General features: G+C 43.7%; 2 protein-coding genes across 3 annotated transcripts; both read right to left on the bottom strand.

Moving 5' to 3' along the window:
• Positions 1 to 40: 40 nt before the first annotated feature.
• On the bottom strand, positions 41 to 15,298 carry shprh (SNF2 histone linker PHD RING helicase). 2 transcript variants are annotated; one of them, XM_088433517.1, is made up of 29 exons: positions 15,141 to 15,298; positions 14,055 to 14,590; positions 13,654 to 13,783; positions 13,290 to 13,508; positions 12,946 to 13,024; positions 12,523 to 12,673; positions 12,328 to 12,430; positions 11,892 to 12,151; positions 10,771 to 11,268; positions 9,610 to 9,940; positions 8,577 to 8,740; positions 8,213 to 8,469; positions 7,530 to 7,651; positions 7,297 to 7,385; positions 6,595 to 6,687; positions 6,411 to 6,518; positions 5,808 to 5,950; positions 5,557 to 5,730; positions 4,724 to 4,786; positions 4,429 to 4,654; positions 4,225 to 4,362; positions 3,425 to 3,526; positions 3,262 to 3,333; positions 3,006 to 3,194; positions 2,736 to 2,828; positions 2,570 to 2,656; positions 1,841 to 2,019; positions 1,690 to 1,770; positions 41 to 951 (listed from the first exon to the last, which is right to left on the bottom strand). In XM_088433517.1, exons 2-29 carry the CDS (start codon positions 14,574 to 14,576, stop codon positions 852 to 854), a joined length of 4,773 nt encoding a protein of 1,590 aa, XP_088289643.1. In that variant the 5' UTR covers positions 14,577 to 14,590; positions 15,141 to 15,298; the 3' UTR covers positions 41 to 851. The 2 variants fall into 2 exon arrangements, with proteins under 2 accessions (XP_088289643.1, XP_088289642.1); XM_088433516.1 differs by having other exon boundaries at positions 608 to 951; positions 13,290 to 13,511.
• A 567-nt stretch (positions 15,299 to 15,865) lies between these two features.
• Positions 15,866 to 19,820, bottom strand: shda (Src homology 2 domain containing transforming protein D, a). Its single transcript, XM_088433220.1, has 8 exons — positions 19,610 to 19,820; positions 18,622 to 18,871; positions 18,391 to 18,492; positions 18,155 to 18,317; positions 17,797 to 18,045; positions 17,184 to 17,361; positions 16,805 to 16,924; positions 15,866 to 16,356 (listed from the first exon to the last, which is right to left on the bottom strand). The coding sequence occupies exons 2-8, from the start codon at positions 18,865 to 18,867 to the stop codon at positions 16,170 to 16,172; spliced, it is 1,245 nt and encodes a 414-aa protein (XP_088289346.1). The 5' UTR covers positions 18,868 to 18,871; positions 19,610 to 19,820; the 3' UTR covers positions 15,866 to 16,169.
• Positions 19,821 to 20,008: the final 188 nt, after the last annotated feature.

Here is a 20,008-nt window from a genome sequence, read left to right as displayed (position 1 = left end):
TAAAAACACATCTTTGGGATTGAATGAGTTAATTACAATGTACTGTGCATCTACTTTTAATGTTAACAATACATAATCAAATAACTAGACTTTGTTATATGGCAAATGATAGCTATTTCTTTATAATATGCAAATTAAATGATGACTTCCCCAAATATGGTCATGTTGTACCTCCCCGAAAAAGCGCGCAAAATCCTGTGCGGGGAGACCAACTAAAAACGTTGGCAGCATCAGCGCATGATAGTGTAGAGCCTTGCAAAAATAAATCAAAAATTCCATGCAAAATAGAGCAAAAAAATACAAGAAATGCCAACGAAAACGGCACAGCAGAACTACAGGAAATGAAAAGTTCTGTAAGCATATGGAATAGAAGCATGCAAATAAATTGGCAGAAAATACCAAATGACAAAGCATGCGGATTGTATTTTGTTTGCTTTTGGTTTTACGAGTTTGAATTTACAAGATTGGTTTCCAAGAGAAAGAATTTAGATTTCATTGTCCCTCCACCGCACGCAACAAAACGCTCCCCAAAGAAGAAGTCGAGGAGAAAACAAAAAGGAGACCTGGCAAAAGGACTGCTTTCTTTTGGAAGGACACAAGGCCTCCATCCGGTTTTACAAGCGTGCCGCCGGCTCGTCCCGACTGCCTTTTATTTCCTGCGGGTTGTGAAAGCAGCACAGGCGCGCATTTGACCCCAAAGCGATACAATCGTACTGTACAGTAAAACGTGCATCGACGTCAATGTTTTTTGTTTTTTGTTTTTTTTTTTACAAAAAAAGTGGAAATGTGCGAAGATAAAGAAGAGCGTCCATCAAAGCCCCCTGCAGGACAAAGTAAAAAGTGCACGGCCTTCATTGTAGATGCTGGTCGTCTTCTTCGGTAAAAAGCTCCGCCAGGTCGGCCACGGTGAGCACGGCGGCCTCCGAGTGTTTCATGGCGGCCCTGCTGTGGCTGCAAAAACCACAAAAACAGTTTTTCACTGCAACTGGATTGCTTTGTTTATATATACAGCGGCACCACTACTTACGAAATTCATTTGTTTCGCAATGTAATTTTTTCATAAATATATATATATATATATATATATATATATTTTGCACATAAGTGGTGCGCAGGTACGCATGCTACAGAAATCATTAGGTCATGTCATGTGCTTCACATCGTGCTAACAAACTTTCAGCCATGACAACAACCGAGCGTGAGCTGAACATTTTCTTCCCTGAAAAGTGGCTCCAAGTTGTGCCATGGCTTGAAGCACACTTCAATGTGGTGCAAAATGTACCGCTCATGTCCTCAGCTAGCAGACAAAGTTTGATACAGGGCCAAAAAATGTCATCATTTATTTGACAAGTATGATAAGAGCATGTGAATTTTGCGCATCTTATGGCTAACAAAAAGCTAATCGAGAAGCAATAGCTAATGGGCCTCATGCTAGGTGGCCAGACAAACGCAGCTTTTTGTAATAGTTTTCTGCTTGCCTTCAATAAAGCTAAGCACTCGTGTTGTCTTCTTCGTCTGAGGTTATTTGCTTGTTTACTGAAGCGGCTCGGACTGGTGGTCTGCGCTGCGTGTCATTCTCGCGAAGTAGACAGTTTATGTTGTCACTTCACAGTTGACGTATTATTTACCTCCGACTTCTTTGGGATAATTAAACCTGAACAAACGTTATGAAACTTGTTGTGGACGCACCTCTTCTCGGCAGTTTTAAGCATGGCCTGCATCCTCTCCTCGATGGTGGACTTGATGAGGAAGCGGTGCACGAACGTCGGCCTGGAGGGATGAAGACGCAAGGGAATTTTTTTTCTGGACTCCCCTAGCGCCCCGTCCCTCCCGGTCTTACTTGGTTTGTCCGATGCGGTGCACGCGTCCGATGGCCTGCAGCTCGTGGGCGGGGTTGAGGATGGGCTCCACCAGGAGCACGTGCGTGGCCTCGATGATGTTCAGCCCGTTGGAGCCCGTGTGCAAGGGGAGCAGCAGGATGTTGATTTTCTTCTCGTACTTGAAGGAGCTCAGGTTCTCCTGGAGCGGCACAGAGCAAAGTATGTATGTGTGTGTGTTTATAAATTTATACTTAACTATTTGTGATGAATGGCATTTTCCCCTATTATGTAGTTTGTAACTGAATTAATTAAACAGGAATTCATGCAAAATGATCAAATAAGACAACTATGTATTTTATATAGTAATTATATAACTACACGTAGTTTGTAACAGATTTACCGTATTTTCCGCACTATAAGGCGCACCAGATTATAAGGTGCACCCTCAATTAATGACATATTTTAAAACCTTTTCCACATATAAGGCGCACCGGATTATAAGGCGTACCCTCAATTAATTGTCAATTGTCATTGTCAATATGAGCAACCTTTTTCAACTGTAAACACAGAAAAGAAACAGGTAAAGTTTACTTTATCAGTTCATACCCCATCTACAAAAACAATCTCAATATTGATCCATATATAAAGCAAACCTGATTATAAGGCGCACCATCAGCTTTTTCAAAAAAATTAAGGCTTTTAGGTGCGCCTTATAGTGCAGAAAATATGGTACTTGATGAAATTCGAACCTGGAATTTTTGGATTCCGTTGATTTGCGAGAACTCCATGTTGTTGTCAAAGAGCGCCTTGGCGATGATGTCCAGGACGCTCTGCCACTGGAATGGAGAAGAGAGACCAGGACGCCACATTCAGCAGAACTGCGATGATTCCTAAGTTGGTGGCGGCATCACTTACCGTGGAGAAGACCAAACACTTTGCGCCCGGGTCGCTCACTTGGATCTTTTTCAGGGTTCTCACCACTGCCTCCACCTTGGTCGAGTGGCTCCCCTGGGGGGAAATTTTGAGGATCAAAAGCATAACGTCTCCTCTGTGGGTTTGATGCCACTTTTGATCGGGAGAAACCTGTCTAAAATCTCACTTTATATTTAAAAAAGAAAAACCATTGTTTACATCTGAACGCTAGCCTGTTCATTCTTTTGTATTCTGCACGACACGTTGACCAACCTTAACTGGGATGTCCTGGTCCTGGCTGGACGCCTGCGCGGTGAAGACGTAGGAGACTTCGGCGTGAGACGTGGCCTGCCTGCAAATGGCGCAGTTGATGGCGCGTCGCCGCGATCCCACGCTGTATTGCTCCAGGATGATGGCGATGCACTGGTTGCAGAAACAGTGGCCGCACGTCAGCACCGCCCACTGGGAAAAAAACAAAAACACGTCGGTGAAAATGGCAGAAAAAAGTACCACAAAGCAAAAGGCTCACCTCCTGTCCAAGTGGCCTGGAGCAAATGGGACACGGTTCCGGGTTCAGGCCGCCGGTGGACTTGTCCTGGGACTAAAATGGAGAAGATTGGCGACCGATCACGGTGCGCACGGGGGGGGGGGGGGGGGGGGGGGGGGGGGGGGGGAGTAAAAGGTTGGAGTACCTTCTCCAAGTTGGTCAGGTATAAACACTGTCCCAGTTTCTTCTGCAGCTGAGACTTGGCCACCGCTTGGTCATTGAGAAGCTTCACTCGGTTCTGCTCCACCTGCAAAGATCCAATCAGAATTTTTTAATAGTTAGCAGTTGCTAAAAAACATTTTTTACAAAGGCATTTTTTAACCTGTTTTGTCAAAAATGTGTTTAAATGTAGTCATCTTAAAGGGACAGTGTGTAAGATTTAGACCGTTTTTCATCAAATAGGAACAAATTGAAGGATTGTAAATTTCAAAAACTTGCAAATGAATGCGTTCTTAATGGCCAACAGAATGTTTTAAATATAATCGTGTGTCTAGTTATCATGAAACGATATTACATGGGGGGTGGCACTTTTCCAGAGGCGGCCATGTTCGTTTTAGCTACAGACAATGGTAAATGCGGCACATGCAACACCTCCTGCTGTTGGGAACGAAAAACGCTCTAAATCTTATACACTGTCCCTTTAAAGATGCTCAGAAAGAACACCACTATACCACAAAAAAAAAATGTTGTTTTTGTTCCTACAAAAATTTGTAATAATGTTGAAAACATAAAAAAAAAAACCTTATTATAAATGTGATGTTTTCTCCCAAAAATTATACTAATTTTGATTAATATTTACTCATTTATCAATTCTAAACTTGGTGGAACACGGATGGAGCGCAACTCGGGGTATATATGGCAAAATAAACTTCAACCGCTTCGAGCGCAATCAACTTTGGACCGCGTTCACTGACCGTACGGTATTTCGACACCGGTTGGGCGTACCTCGTGCGGCTCGATGATGTGCAGCAGTTTGGGCTTCGGCTCCCCCGGCAGACGCACGCGAAGCCTCTCCGTGGCCATTCCCAGCTCGTCGATGGCGGACACGTGATTGCGCAGAACCATCCAGTACTCGTGCAGCACCTGCCGGGAGAAGGGACGCCACGCCATTAACGCCGAACACCGAGGGAACCGCATCCTCTGAGCAACCTTGTACTCCTTCTTCCAGCTCTCAAAGAGCTCCATGAAGGCGTTGCCGTCCTCCACCAGCCGGGCGTCCACGCGCTTGGCCTTGGCGAAGCTCAGGACGGCCTTGAGGGCGCGCTCCGTCTCGCTGGCCGCCCACAGGCCTCGGCCGGTGGTGGTCTGCCGCTCGTCCACCAGGCCCTCCTCGTCTTCGATCATCTCCTCGAAGATGGCCGTCTGGCCTTTCACCCTGCGCGGTCCGTTTGGCCGGAAATGACTCAAGAGTGCGCAAAGGGGCGCGAAAAGCGCCTTGACTCACGTGTGCGAGAAGAGTTTGGATTCGTAGTCGGTGAAAAGCTCGTCGGCTTTGCAGAACACGCAACTGGGGAAGGGAGAGAAAAGGTGTCGTCGGGTGGAAAACAGGAAGTAGGATTTGACATATTCGAGGCGAGTCGTTTTCTTTAAATGATGCGCAAAAAACTCGGTTGATGATTAGGCAAGCTCAGGAGCAATTTGACATTTCTGAATAAAAATGAAAATAAAAATGAATAATTCATTTGTTTTCATGTAAGCGATTCAGACACCACAGTGTGTTTTTTATTAGTTAAATTGATAAAATTATAGTAATTAATAATATGCATGGAAGTATAATTTTACATTTAAATTACTTAACAAAATTTCACTGAAAATGGTGAAAAAAAAAACGTAGTTAAATCCCTCCCAAAACCGTTTTTTTAGGAGTCCAGAAATTCAATAATGTACTAGGTATTTATTTAATACAGTAAAGTAAATTCCTTCTTATGCCCTTGAACGCTTTTAACAATACATCAAAGACATGTCCGGTATTTCTTTTCACTTTTACAACATGGAAAAATGATGAAAAAAGGTATCCAGTTTTTTAAGGGAAGAATGTTAGAATGACATTACCTTCTTACCTTGCTTTTAGTTTTCATTTAAAAAAAAAAACAGGAGAAAACGGACGTTTTTTTTTTCTGATTTAAAAATTTCCAATAGTGGCCGATTAAATCTACTGTCCAATTTGTTGGGGTTTATATTTAGGAGATTTAATTAAACGAAGGAATCAATTTAAACGCTATGTGTGCTTTTTATCAATAATAAAAACATTCAAGTAGGAAAAGGATCAAGTCTCACGTATTAAGCGGCAGTCGCATGGGCCTGAGGTGACAGACGGTGGCTTCGTCAATCACCTTCTTGGAAGCCGGACCCTCCAAGCTCTTCACCGCCTCTCGGACGATCTTCTGCGACTTCATCAGGTCTTCCATCTGTGTTGTTAGCAGGAACTGCAGACCGCGACCATCGCGGAACCTGGTGGGGGTCGGGGGTCAGGTTTGGGCCAAAGCGTGCCAATCATTGTCACGGTTGCGACGCTTTGAAAAGTTTACTTGTCAGACATGGAGAGCTTGTTGGCTTGCTGTTTGTAGCCGGACGTCAGCTCGTTCTTGACGCGGCTCACCAGGTCGTCGTCGGTGGTGCAATGGACCGCCCGCTGGATGACCTCCAGCCACCAGGGGGAGCTCAAGTTGACCTGGACAAATATAGTAAAGAAGTACTAAAACAGTGAAGAGTGTAAATGTGGAGTGAACATTTTTTCCTTAGCTACGTCATTCGAATGTACGGCAAAGTCGTTTCAATAAAGTTCTCAAGTCATTTGAACGTCCTGGTGAATTTGCCTGAACGTATTTTGGGAAATAAAAATTAAAAAAAAAAAAAAAAAAAAAAAATATATATATATATATATATATATATATATATATATATATATATATATATATATATATATATATATATATATATACACACACACACATTGCCACACGCTAAGCTAGGCTAACAAAGTGTTCTCAACATTATTTTCTGTCCCTACTGCAAAAATATCACTCACTGCATATAGTTGTAACAAATATTTTGGGAGCAGCGCAATATGCACATTTTTTTGGGGTAAGAGAGTGATTTTACTTTTTTAAAATTTCAGATTGTATGCTCACTTTGCGCTTCAGATCTTTGATGTTCTGCAAAACCGGCTGCAGGGCTTGGTGGGCGTCGGCCACCTCAGAGTCATACTTGGTCATGTAGTGCTGACGCAGCTGCTCGGCCTGACGGGGCGAAAAAGTGGGGAAAAAAATCCAAAAACGCATTTTTCGCAATACAACAAAAAGAATTGGCAGTAACCTCCTCGCTTAGGCGGTCGTCTCGCAGGGTGGGAAGAATCCCAGGATGCTTTGCGTTTAGCAGCTCCATCAGATTGTGAGTGGCGTGAAGTCGCTGTCAACACAACACAAGAGTTATTTTAATCATTATTAATCGGCTGATTAATCTGTAATCGATATCGGCATCAAACTTGAAAAAAAAACAACAACAACAAAAACCATCCGTGTCGGTCTGCATTGTCGCTTGTGCAAGATTTTGACCATTTTGGGTCATTTCATCCCCATCATTCTCATGGTATCTTCGCCAAGGGATTACACTCTCATTTTAGTGTGATAATTAAGTGATAGTGTCATGTCTAACTGTGACATATTGTCCCTATTTGGGTGAAATTTCAGCTCCCTAGTGACTTCTTCCGATGATTTCCCTTTAATGAGAAATGCTTTTAATATAAAGATAATAATAATACTTACATTTTATTTGTATAGCACTTTTCTAGACACTCAAAGACGCTTTACAGTGGTACAAAAATCGTAAAAGTAGTACACTTAAAAACAATCAAAGACACAGTAATATAATCTGAAAAATGGAAAAAGAAATCTGAAAATGATTCAAGAATAAATAAAAGTTTTACACCATTTTGGCCTCTGAATGCAAGCGCTTGTTTTGTGGCATGACTCTTCATATGTAAATTGAAGATGGCGCAGATGGCCTTTGATTGTCTACCTGCAATGAATCCGTTTTGAGTCGGCCTTTGTGCTCCTCTGATGAGCGCAACACTTCTCTGTACATCTCGGCCGCCTGTTCGAACTCATCTGCGAAAGGGGCGGGGGGGGGCAACATCATTATTGACACTCAATCCGTCGGTAATGAGATTGCGGCGCACAAAGCCGCACAAAGCAAAAAGGTTCCAAAAGGCCGAGCTTGTAAGCGATTCCCATGGGCGTTTGATGTCATACCTCGGATGATGTGGATGCCGGCCAGGCCGTTGAGTGCGCACACCAATTGTCTGTGGGCCTCTTCGCACTCCACTCGGCATTTCTTCTGCAGGGACTTGAGGAGCTCCTCCATCGTCATGGTGCTGTCAAGAAGGAATCCCAAGACACTCCCGCTCAATTTAGAATGCGATTATCCCTTCGAATTGCGAAAATAATCTGAAAATTTTCAAATTTCATAAAAGAAGCCATGTTAAAAATAGTCTCTACAAAACAGTGATTTTTCGTTTATGACCGTTGTAGATGTATCTCATTGCTGTTCCTAATATTTTGCTACCTACAAAGTCGGAACAGGCAAAAATGATCGATTTCATTTACAGTGGTACTACTATCTATTTACGAAATAAATTTGTTCCAGGAGTATTTAGCTAGTGTATAGGTGGTGCGTGCAGAGAATTTTCTTTCGTAACCCGGGAAGATTTTCCCAATGAGGCGTCTGGCGACCTGAACTTTTCGTAACATATGTAAGTAGAGGTATTCGTGTTTTAAACAAAAGAAACGAACATAAATAGTTTGTACGGTTGATATAAATGTTGAAAATGTCTTGAAAAAAATACCTTTTTCATTATTAAAATGTGAAACGCTTGGCAGCTCCGCCATGGCGAGAATTTGGGATGTAAGGCAACCGGAGCGCCCTTTGGGCTCACCTCTTCTGCAGCGGCAGGAACTCGCCTCGAACGGCCTGCGGATGGCAGCAGGCCTGGCGCAGCCGCAGCAGCGGGCACAAGATGGTGGCCACGGTGCGGCGGTCCAAGCTGCCCAGTCTCAGGCTCCAGTCGGAAAGCTTGCGCAGCTTGAGCAGGGCGTCCTGCGAGCACACCTCGTGTTGACGGTGGTAGAAGTGACCCTCCACCGGCGAGAACCGCAGCCAGTGCACCTCCTCCGTCTGAGCGGGGATTTGGATCTGGAAGAAACCAAAAACGACACACGAAATGCTTAGAATGCAGAAATTGGCCGTTTGGTGGCCAATTTGTGCCCGATAATCGGCCAGCCCCTAATTAAAAGTCTGACCTGATCGATGACGTCCTTTTTAGCCGAGCGCCACAGCAGCTGAGCCACCATGTTGTAGAGAGGCTCTGTGTTGCCACGGCGATACGGCCTATAGAGCAACTGGTCCCACCAGTGCTTCACCCAGTACGGATCGACACCAAGGAAGAGTACCAGGCCATAAAGGTCTGCAAACAAAGATGCTAGGTCAATCGTTTCTTCTTATAAGGCAAATGACAAGCGTTTAAATGAGAAGCTTGCCCCGGATCATATTCGTATTTATTTTAGTTTAATTGCACATGCACACTAATTCACCAAAATGATAACCTAATTAGCAAGTTGCTAAAAAAGAAAAAAACTCTGATGCCTAGCATGAGAATGACCAGAGAAGCTCTGCAACAAAAACGTGCTTTTACTCTATTTTAGTTCAATTCCGTGTACATACAAACACTTATCAAACTCATGCTAACGTAATTAGCTAAGATGTATAAATGTCTTCAGACTACAATGAAAATTGACCAGATAAGTTTGCTTTCTCTCTATTTTAACGATTACATGCGACTTACACACTCTAACTGCTTTCATGCATCTAAAACCTGAGCAACTGTGATGTCATTTTCAGTTGATGGAAAGTAATAAACTGTAATTAATACTTTTTTTTGTCAAACTCCCTGATTACAGCAACATCATGCCTGCTCAAAATACTCGGACTGTTAGAATACTGCACCAACACAACAGTAACATTCGTTTGCCTTTACTGGTGGAAAATGCCCCCTGGTGGTGCATAAAAAAAACAGTTCAAACTCAAAATTAAAACTTTTGGTAGTTTTCTGCCTCCCTTTGTTTTGTTTAGAAAAACTGCAGATAAGCCGCACTATCGGCCGCAGGGTTCAAAGTGTGAGAAAAACGGTGCAGCTTATAGTCCGAAATTTACAGACGAGCGGGGACATGGAACACGTTAATCTAAAGAAAACAAAACGCGGCTGACTTTCTCTTTAAGAGTATAAAAACGTGACTTAAGTTAATTTTGTTTTGAGACTGGCGTCAGTTTTCTTACCCTCCAAGCCTCTTTGCACCGGCGTGCCGCTGACGCACCACCGGTTGACGGAGGCGAGGCGCAGCGCCATCTCGGCCGCTTTGGCGGTGGGACACTCCACCATCTGCGCCTCATCCAGACACACGCGCCACCACTCCACGGCCACCAGGGGGCTGGGCACGGCCATGTAGCGCTTCTGGTTGCGGAAGCGGCGCCCGTCGCGACTGTTGCTGTGCGGGATGTCCACGTAGTTGAGCTCCGAGCGCAGCACGTCGTACGTTGTGATGACTACGTCCTGCTCGGCCAGCGAGCGCGGTTGGACGAAGCCGTGCTTCTTCACGCCCTGGTACACCTGGTTTAGAGGTTAGATGTTTGAATCTAGCGTGGAAGAAAATGAAAGCTGCAATACTAATGAACTATCGTTTATTCAAAACTTATAAATCGTTTAAATATATTTGTTAACTTATTCGCTGCCGGTGATGTCAAAAGAATTCTTTTTTACTCGGCTGGCAGTGAATGTGAACTCATTTGCTGCCATTGGTAGCTATATGAAGAAATAATCTAATTTAACTGCGCTCGTAGTGAATGAGATAAGTAAAAAATAAAAGAATGTTAAATGTGTACAAATTCACTTGACTAATCTTTTTTATTCTATCATTCAGAATTAATAAAAATTAAATAGTGTAAATTCATAAGGAATTAAAACTCAATGAAGAGACAAATTATTTCTCAACGTTTAACAAATAAAAATGAAAAGTCCACGCTATGGGATTTATGATCACATATATCAGTAGTTTTCAACCTTTTTCGACGATGCAAGCACCACTGTGAAATATATTTTCAGCCAAGTACCCCCTATGCGGTGCAGTGCACCAGTTGCCTCATGTTCCAATCAACTAGCTCTTGATTTGAAAAGAAAAATGGGCATCAACATCCAACAAATGCATACAAGTTGCATTACAATGCATTGCAGAAATAACGTTCAAATCTAACCTGGAGTTCCTCCACGTACTCCTTAAGGCATTCTTATTTGATGGACAAAATACCGCAAGGGTTAACCGCATATATAACATGGCCACCCCTCACTTAGGTGTCGAATTTCTAGCTCCGCCCCTGCAGAGACATCCTGCCTATTCAAATGATGTCGGACGATTTTTTGGGTTTCTCGAGTGGTTCTCTCACCAGCACGCGCAGCGAGGCAGATCTGACGTGGCGGTTGATCTCATCTACCCACTGGTGGCAGATGGAACTGGGCGAGATGATGAGCGTGGCCCCGGTGGAAACGGGCGTCATGGCCACCAGGCAGTGCGGGCAGTAGAAAGGCGTGGTGTCCAGGCTCTCCTCTTTGTAGTTGACGCAGCAGGCGTGCTGCCATAGCTGGCACTGCATACACTGCACGCGAGCCTTGTAGTCCACCAGGCCCAGCTCGCCGCAGATGCACTCGAAGCGGTAGTCGGCCGCGTTGAAAGGTACCACCGATTCCCGGACGGGCGGCTCCGGTTCCTCCCGGGACGACGACGAGATTTTTATCGGGACGTCTCGGTCTGCTTTGGACTCTCGGGATACTGTCAGGAAGTTGGTGTCGTTGAGATCTTCGCTCATGGAGTTTTGGAGAGCCGCCTCAGCCTTCTCCTTTGCGCGTCTCTGGAATGTCTTCCTGGCTGAACTCTCTTTTACATTCTAGCGGGGGGAAAAAAAAAAAGTCAAATCCAAGCATTTCAAGGCCCCCGGAAATGTTTAACACACAGGTCATATGACCAGGAGACATTATTGCTGTTATGAGAAATAAACATCAAAAACTGGTTCAAACAAAATACCAGATTTGGAGTACAATATATATTATTGTTGTTGCTTCCAAAGATATCAGGTGGCTTAAACATGACTAGATTTTTTTTATTTTTGATGAGCCTCATTCTGATGACCTGTCATCCTAAACGAAGGAAATCTTAATTTTTACAAGCAACGCAAGGATGTTGTGCAAGGAATTGAACTGGATCTCACTACGCTACACACAAACTAGTCAGCTTGTGTAAAATCTAAAATGAAAAAAAACATAAAATACATCGTGCAACTTGAATTAAGAATAAATGACACCATAACAGCATGACACCAATTTAACTAAAAGTCAACCAAAAACATATGACAAGAATGAATGTTGTTAAAACGTCATTATTTGCATCCTGCAATGCATTCTGTGAACGAGAGGGTTTTTACACCATATTTACTGTTGACCCCTAAAAATGAAAATTCCCGCATAATTTTAGAAAAAAAATGCAATTTTACCGCATTTTCACTTGGCTTACAGGTTTGGTAACAGCAACGGGCGTCTTCTTGACATCCTTGTACTTCTTGCCCAAGCGGAAGGACCCGGCCAGGCCGCGACCCTTGACCCTCTCCACCAGGCCCTCGTCCGTCAGCTTGGCCAATGTCTTCTTGATGTGGCTGCGGTTCTTCAGGAGGTCGTAGCCGTAGTTGGCGCGGATGTAGGTGAAGACGGCGTTGACGGAGGCCCCTTTGCCTGAGCGCATCTCCCTGATGGCGGTCAGCAGCATCACGCGGACCGCTGAGACAGAGAACCGGAAATGGAGGCGTTTGCTCCCCTTAAATACAATTTCAACTTTTAAGGCAATCTGTTAGGCATTTTTTGACATCCTGAACACAATGGACAACTATAAAATAAAATGAAGCAGTTGTAAAGATTTGCATACTTTATCATTTATTGTCTTCAGAACTGCGTACCTGGGTGAGATAGTTTAAGCTTGGGCTGCACTTCCGACTTGCAGCGGATATCTTTTTGCGGCTCTAGCGGAGGCGAGGGAACAAAATAATTCACGGACGTTCCCTAAGAAAAAAAAAAAGAAGAAAACAAGGCGATTGGCCTGTAGATTATTTCAGTTTGGCCCGCTATTAGTATCTGCGAACGGCGGTCTTCACCACAGGCAAGGTGAGCGCCTTCTGCTCCAAGTCCTGCCGGCTGTGAGACAGAATCAGAGCCAGAACCTCCACCGTCTTGCCCAGGCCCATCTCGTCAGCAAGGATGCCGCCAGGCCGCTCCACGCCGGCCAGGGGAAACTCGCGGATTAAACTGAGAGTCGTAAATGAAGTTATCAAAAGTAGCACTGAGGAATTCATTAGTAGCGTAATAGAAGGACATTTTAAAGTATTGCAAAGTCTTGCGATTTTTAATTGAAAAAGCATGCGCGTAACTTTCCTCAAAGCCAAAATTAAGAAATTCATAACAATGGTAAACAAATGTTTTCTCCAGCATTCTCACATCTCAAAATGGTAATTTTGGTATCTTTCAAATAGTAGATTTTTAAAATAACCCTAATATATAGTGTAAAATGGGTTTCTTACCAGCCTGTATAAGGGTTGTAGAACAATTTCTTTCCACACAAAGTAACCAATTCCCGCCACAAGAAATGCAGTGATTGTTCTGTAAAGATGGAGGGGAATATTCATTAGTCAACAATGTGAACTGCTATTCTATTCATCACCCGGGGGCATGCTCCACTAGTAAGCACAATTAGGCATCTTATTGTTGTGTTGGTGCAGTATTCTAACAATCCATGGGCGTCTGTGTCATGTTGAGAATATGTTGGTGCTCTTGTTTCTAGAAACACGCGGGCTTTTTCGGTCTGTTTTGAAGGCATGATGTTGTTGTAAGCAGGAAGTTTGAGGAGGAGGGTAAATTCAAACACCTTTCGGGGTAGTATTCCTGAATTTCTCCCGCATCAGCATCCAGGTGACAGCTTGGCTCTGGTAGGGGCGCAGGACCGGGAGCAGAGCTTGGTGCTGGACGTCAAAGGTCCCCTCCCCTCGACCGTCGGTTTGATGTACGCGTCTGACGTAGTCGTAGAGTTCCTCCACATTCTGCCGCTCAAGGTCTGTGTCGCTTTCCTCCTCCTCGTTGTCCACCACTTCTGACACCCCCCCCCCAAAAAAAAAAAAAAATGTCAGGGATAACAAGAAGCCCAACAATTGTGCAGTTGTATAGGTCTGGACTAACAAAGCATTTGACTCAAAATGTGTTAATATGCAAGGGATTAATTAATGGCAACCAACCAGGAATGATGAAGTCGTAAAAAAACTCCATCATCTTCTGCATAAGCTGATTGGCTTTCTTCATGCGAGCGTTTCCTTCACTGAGGAACTCCGGCTTCCCCAGGCCGCTTTCCAGGAGGTAAATCCCAACCTGATGTAGAGGAAAAAAAGCAATGTTACAAGAAAGAAAGAAAAAAAAACATAACAACACATTGAGTTGAAAACAGCTGCAAGGGCAAAATAGGCTGTATATCGATGTCACACAAAGTAAGTATTACCAGTAGGAAGTAGCACCACTCAGCTGCTTTAAAAGTAGATTGTCGAAAAAGTGTAAACGCCTTTGCACTACTGTTGAGAAGTCAGCAAAGTATTCAAAGATAAAGAGAAGAAAAAAAGAGTCTTCTTTGACACAACACTCTTACCTTGAAGAAGTCGTCTTCTTTTTGGTGGCAAAGCTGTACCACCCGTCTCTTCTGGAGCCAGTCCAGGTCCTCCAGCAGTACATGAGCGAGGCTGCACTCTAACGCGCAGGCGTCTCCATCCGGGTTGGACTCCTCTATGTTCCCGAAGCTGGCACAAAGTCGGTCCTCCATCTTGCGAATCACAAAGGCCATGTGTCGACAGTCCGACGGCGGCCGGGCCGGCCGGACGCGGAACTCTCCGATGAGCGCCTTCCAGCTATCTCCGATCCGGACAACGGGCAGCACAGTGAGTGCCATGGAGATAGATGTTGAGTCTGATGATGTTCCGGGGAGTTCCTCAGGAGCAGGCGGCGGCAAGACATCCAAGGGAATTCCCGAAGATGGGTGGGCAGGAAGGGAGGAGCAAGACGGCATCAGCTGGATGTCCTCATTTCTTTGATCGTCCAGCATATTCCAGGTTAACCTTCGTTTCGTTTCCTCGTCCACCCTCACAGGAGGGGCCTTCTTTCTGCGACTACTCATGCTTGCAAACAACTCTGAAAACAAATGCAAAATATAAAAAATATTTAACAGACCCTTGTGAAACAACTGAATGGTGCACTGCACACAGTCAAATGAATTCAAACTGAAATTATTTGCAAGGAGCATAGACGACATGCAAACAATAATTCCAAGGGAGAAATTTTATTTATCATACATAATTTAGATATATATTGTATTAAATACATACATTACTTTTTCCACTGACTGAAACAAAATAAAAAAATATATAAACAAAATGTATAGCTAGGTAAGTACGTTCTATGTGGAAGTGCGTTCCAGAGTTCCATTTTCTTTTTTAACAAAACACGCTTTGAATAATGTCATTATTTTCTTTTTCGACAACGTTTTCCTATTGTGGATAATCAAATAACTATTTTAGTCACTACTCAAAATCAATAACAAATGAAAGCTATATCAAGGCCATAATGCTTAGCCCTCTCATTGGAGCCGATGTCAGACGTTACACAGACATTTAAAGTAGACAATCTCAAAGAAGGATTACGTATTATGACGTTCTTGATGAAAAGGGAAGATGATATTTACAGTGTGAAAAGCCCACAATGAACTCGGTCGTTATTCGCCGCACGTTAAACGATGTTATGTCACCAATACCCCATCTTTAGGCAAAAATAATACAAAACAGTCTTCATAATCGAGATACTGTTGTTGTGACTGGTCGCCATTTTGAAACCGGATGTGACGACAGAGCAGCGCCAGCATCGACACCTTGAAAAATATGCAATTTTTACAAAATAAGTATATTATATTGTGCGGGAATAACGTACAATGGTATGTCGTGTGACTTTTCAAATATAGTACGTATGGACCTTTTCTGTTTTTTCGTTGCTTTTGTCTCTGTCGCTTGTTGATTACGTTCTCTAAACTGGGCGTTTAAAACGCCGTATTTAGAAAGCAAATACTATTGTATTTTGAATTTCAAATGGCGTGTAAATAGGAGTGATATAACTAGGTGTTTATTGTCTGTGGTGTGGAAACGGCAAAATGTAACGTGTACCACACAAAATATACCCGTCAATATGAAATTCGAAGCCGTTTAACAAAGGAAGCTTAACAAGACGTCTGACAGTTACCTATTGCCGTGATTGCATTAAGTACAATATAACACAAGAATAATACATAATGAAAAAAAAAACATCCATTTCGTTACAAAATTATTGTACATTTATACAAAAGAATACACAAAAGAATCAAACTAGACCCCACCCCCCTAAAAAAAAAAAAAAAAAAAAACTCAACAGCAAAACAGATACAAAGAGATAGCTTTATTTTCAAATACTAGAAAACAGAACCAAACTATTTATGGCAGACAAATGCACACTTTTAATTGACCTCAAGTGTCTCTAAAGCTGACCTGGATTTGAGGAGACACTGCAAGACTCCAAAAGACTCACCTTATCCACTAACACCTTAAAATGCAGGTTTATGTAACGCGGGCAGAATCCTCACCCCCCCCAAATCCTCACTTTACAGGAGACCCCCAAAACACGTTTGTCCATGTTTTTGAAGCGTTGCCCCGAATCAGTGCTTTCGGTTGTGCGCCGCCCTCCCCCATCAGAGCGTCTGCACAATGACGGGATACAGCAGGGACATGTGCTCGGCCCCACGGATAGGCAGCTTGTGCGTGCTGTAGTAATGGATGACCTCCGGGATGGTGGCGAAGGGCGGACTGTTCTCGCCCAACACGAAGCAGCCGTCGGCGGAGCGTGTGAACTTCATGTGCATAAATCCCTTGCAACTCCTAGAAGACACGAGAGTAATACTGGAGCCATTTGGGAAATTCTGTCAGAGGGCCGGTATGACCGTGAAGTCCAAAAATTTAAACCTGAACTCAAATTAGCATTCCGCAGACAAGATAAAATGATGTAGCGGGCTAGATCTGGCCCCTGGGCTTTGTGTTTGACCCCTGTGCTTTACAGCTATACTCGTGAGAACCGCTTTGAGTTTTCTAAGGCTGAGTGAGGACATTTTGGAGGTGAGGACATTTAGGTTGGTCCTGACTTCTTCATAGCTCTTTTTAAGGGTCAAGACTTACTGTTAGAGTATAGATTTGAATTGAACCTTCACTCTAACCGTTAGAGTGAAGGTTAGACAATTATTTTTAAGTAGGAAATGCATTATGTCAATAGGTGTCCTCGCAAGTATAGCCGTACAAAAATACGTCCATGTGAGTGTGTGTGTGTGTGTACCTGAGTGAGAGAGAAAAGTCGTTTTGGCAGGTCTGGCTGTTTCTCACCAAGTATGAGCTCTCCTTGCACAGGGTCAATAAAGTTTCGGCCTCAGAGCGGCTCAGCGCTCCGTGGTACCACCTGCACATGGGGTTTGAGGGGGGATAAAACATGCGTTGTGTTGTTATACTTTTTGGATAATTAGATTATACCGTAATAACAAAGTAAAAAAAAAAAAAAAAGTCAAGTCAAAAAGTAATTAAAAGTGCACTTCATTATTCTTATTTATTTTTTTTTTACAACAGATGGGTTCATTATTGTATAAAAAAAAAAAAACGAATGAGAATGAATTACAAAAGAGTTCAATTTGTTTTTGCAAGGTGTTGCCGTGACAACTCACACTTGTCTTTCTAGCGGCAGGTACGGGTCCACTCTCTCTCCGAGCAAAGGGAGCGCGTCACAAACCAGACGCAGTGTGCTGGCGTCCGCCGCCACGGCCGCCGCGTTAGCCGTCTTAGCCAACCTGCTGTGCTCTGTCTGGACACGTGAGCGCTCTCTCTCCGCGCCCTCGAACTGAACTACGGTTAAAACAACAACAAACAAACAAAATAAGCGGACGATTTTGCAGTCTCTATACTCTATGCATGCAAAATGTGTCTTGACATTCCTTACAAATAATCAATTGTTTTGGTGTGGGCGTTAAAATTTTAACCAGTGGGTGGCAGTCAAGCACAAAATGTCTCAGATTTGCGCATCAAGAAGAAGAATTAACAGAAGATTAATAGGAAGCTAATGACCCCAAGTAGCTAACAGGCAGCTCCACTCTTGTTTCCTCATGAATTACTGTTGAAGCTTCATCTATAAGTGACTTTAAGGATACTATTACATGTGTACATGTACATATAGCGACATGTATGCGTGAACTAAATGGTAGAGCGCGCTAATGCCAGTTTCAAATGAGTTCACAGGTCATAGGGGTGAGCTTGGAATCATTTTAAGGATTTGAGACGTACCGGCGAGCGCTTTGGAGATGTGGTCCTTCTTCCACTCCCACGGCTGGTCGTATTCGTCGGCCGGCCTTTCGTCGTCCTGGGGCAGCCGGCTCTCTCTGTCGTCCACGGGGGTAACGGCGCCGTCCGGCCTTTGCGGGTGTTGCTGCTGAGCTGGCGCCGTCGGGGCCACGTGTGCCCGCTGTCGGGTCTTCTCCTCGTACGGGCTGTCGTACAGCTGGCTGCCGCTCATGCACTTGCTACGCTGCATTTCTGCTCAGACAAAGACATGCTATCACACTGCAAAATGTATCAATGTAAATGTACGGAATTTTAGCAACAACATAATTTTATGAACCACCAACGAGAAAACGCAACTAACCTGAAATAATCTGCTGAGCTTCAAAAGGCTCCATGTAGCTACAGCAGTCAGACGGGGCCGATTCGGGGTCCCAGCCGCTCTGCGTCCTTGGGTTTGGACGGGCGTCGAATGGGTCCGAGTAGTCTGTGTCGGCGTCCGGCGCTACCGGGGCTGAGGGCAGCACCTGGGACGAATCCAGACGTCAGATTGAGGATGAATTCAGAGTAAGTCCAAATCAGACTCAGAGGTGGGCTTACAGGCTCTTCTTGAACAGTGACGGGACTCAGGGGGATCTTACAGTGGCCAAACTCTTGAGAGTCCACTTTTATCAGTCTGTGTTTGGGGGATAATACTTTCACCTGTGAACAACAAACTCCATTAATCACATGTTTCCTTTTAACACAACTGCTGTCATTTTGTCTCACATTTTCCTGCACAACAAGGCGCATCAGACTATAAGGCGCGAAGAGAAAAACCATGTGCCGTACCTCTGCACCGTTAGACAAGCCGGGTCCAAGCGGAGGAAAAGGAGGCAGGCTTACATCCACGCTACCGTAGCCACCGCCGCCATTTTGGCGCTCCTTGTCCAAGCACTGGTACGGATCCTCGAAGTCCAGCTCCTTCTGGGCTCGGTAGGCCCGTAGAATTTCACTCTCGCTGTAGTCTGGCCTTGGGGGCTGCGGGGGGTCACGCCGGTTACCAAAGTTCAAGTAGTCCTTCAGCCACTTTGCCATGGATCTGGGAATAAAATGCAGGATTTACTTTTGTGGTTTAAAAATGTTTATTTTGATCTACTTTCTTTGAGAATTCTGTGGTTCAAAGAACATCCTCGGTAACACTTCTGCAAAATGACAAGCTAGTTTACAAAAGGACAGTCAGCATGGGCTTGTTTTTAAATTTTTTGCATTGTTCAACAACTTTGCAGTTGTTGTTTTTAACGGATGAGCTGTGTCAAATTCTCACTCAGAAAGTTTTGCGTGAGCCAAGATAAAGATGCGCAAGTCAATTGTGCTGAACAAATTCATTTGCATTAAAAACAACAACAAACTGGTTTGTAATTTTATCCAGGAACATTGAATCGATGCGGGCCATCATAATTGGTGAGTTTGACACCAATGCTTTAGCGCATTTATACAATGAAAACAATGGGAATTGATTAATCGTGTGAAAGTTATAACTCCCAGAATAAAAATAATCTTTTTCTAAAATACTCCCGAATATTCTTAATAATTTATTTTACGACTCAGAAGAGAAACCGAAAATGAATTAGCCTGCTAGCATGCATTAGCAAACATTCCTGTTCAATTTACGTTAAATGCAACGTAGGATTTCGGTGGGGATTCGTGAAGATGACACGAATGCAGTTTGTTAATTGACAGACGTGATTCATAAACGACAAACCAGAAAGCGAGCGAGGCATTTAACAAGTTAGCTCAGCTAAAGCTAAGCTAAGAGTTGACTTGTCTGAAAACTTACCCTCTTTCTTTACGTTGACGGCTGCTCTCCGTTTATTTTAAACGCCCCACTTTCTCTTTCTTTTTTTAATAACCATTCGGTGTTTATTCGGGGGACGCTTTTAGAACAGAAACACCACGGTTCGTAGTCTAGTGCAATTGACTTGTCCTGGGGTAGTGTTAGCTAGCAAGCTAACATTAGCTTGGCCAAATCGATTCCTTGCGTGTATTGTACACACCACCACTAACCGGAAGTGTGACGTCACGCACGCATTTATTTTTTTTAAAATTCCTTTAAATTTTTATTTATGACACAGAATCGTAAAATACCCAGTCATACATATTTTCTCTTCCCGGAATAGTTCCCAATATTCCACCACAGTGCGTTGCAAAAGACTGTTCGTAAGTTGAATGCTCATAA

This window comes from Hippichthys cyanospilos, chromosome 14 (genome assembly GCF_059441005.1).
Source record: "Hippichthys cyanospilos isolate Australia breed blue-spotted pipefish chromosome 14, RoL_Hcya_1.0, whole genome shotgun sequence".
In the NCBI taxonomy this organism is placed as follows: Eukaryota; Metazoa; Chordata; class Actinopteri; order Syngnathiformes; family Syngnathidae; genus Hippichthys; species Hippichthys cyanospilos.
Note: the sequence above shows the minus strand (reverse complement) of the source record. Positions and strands in the feature narration are given on the sequence as shown.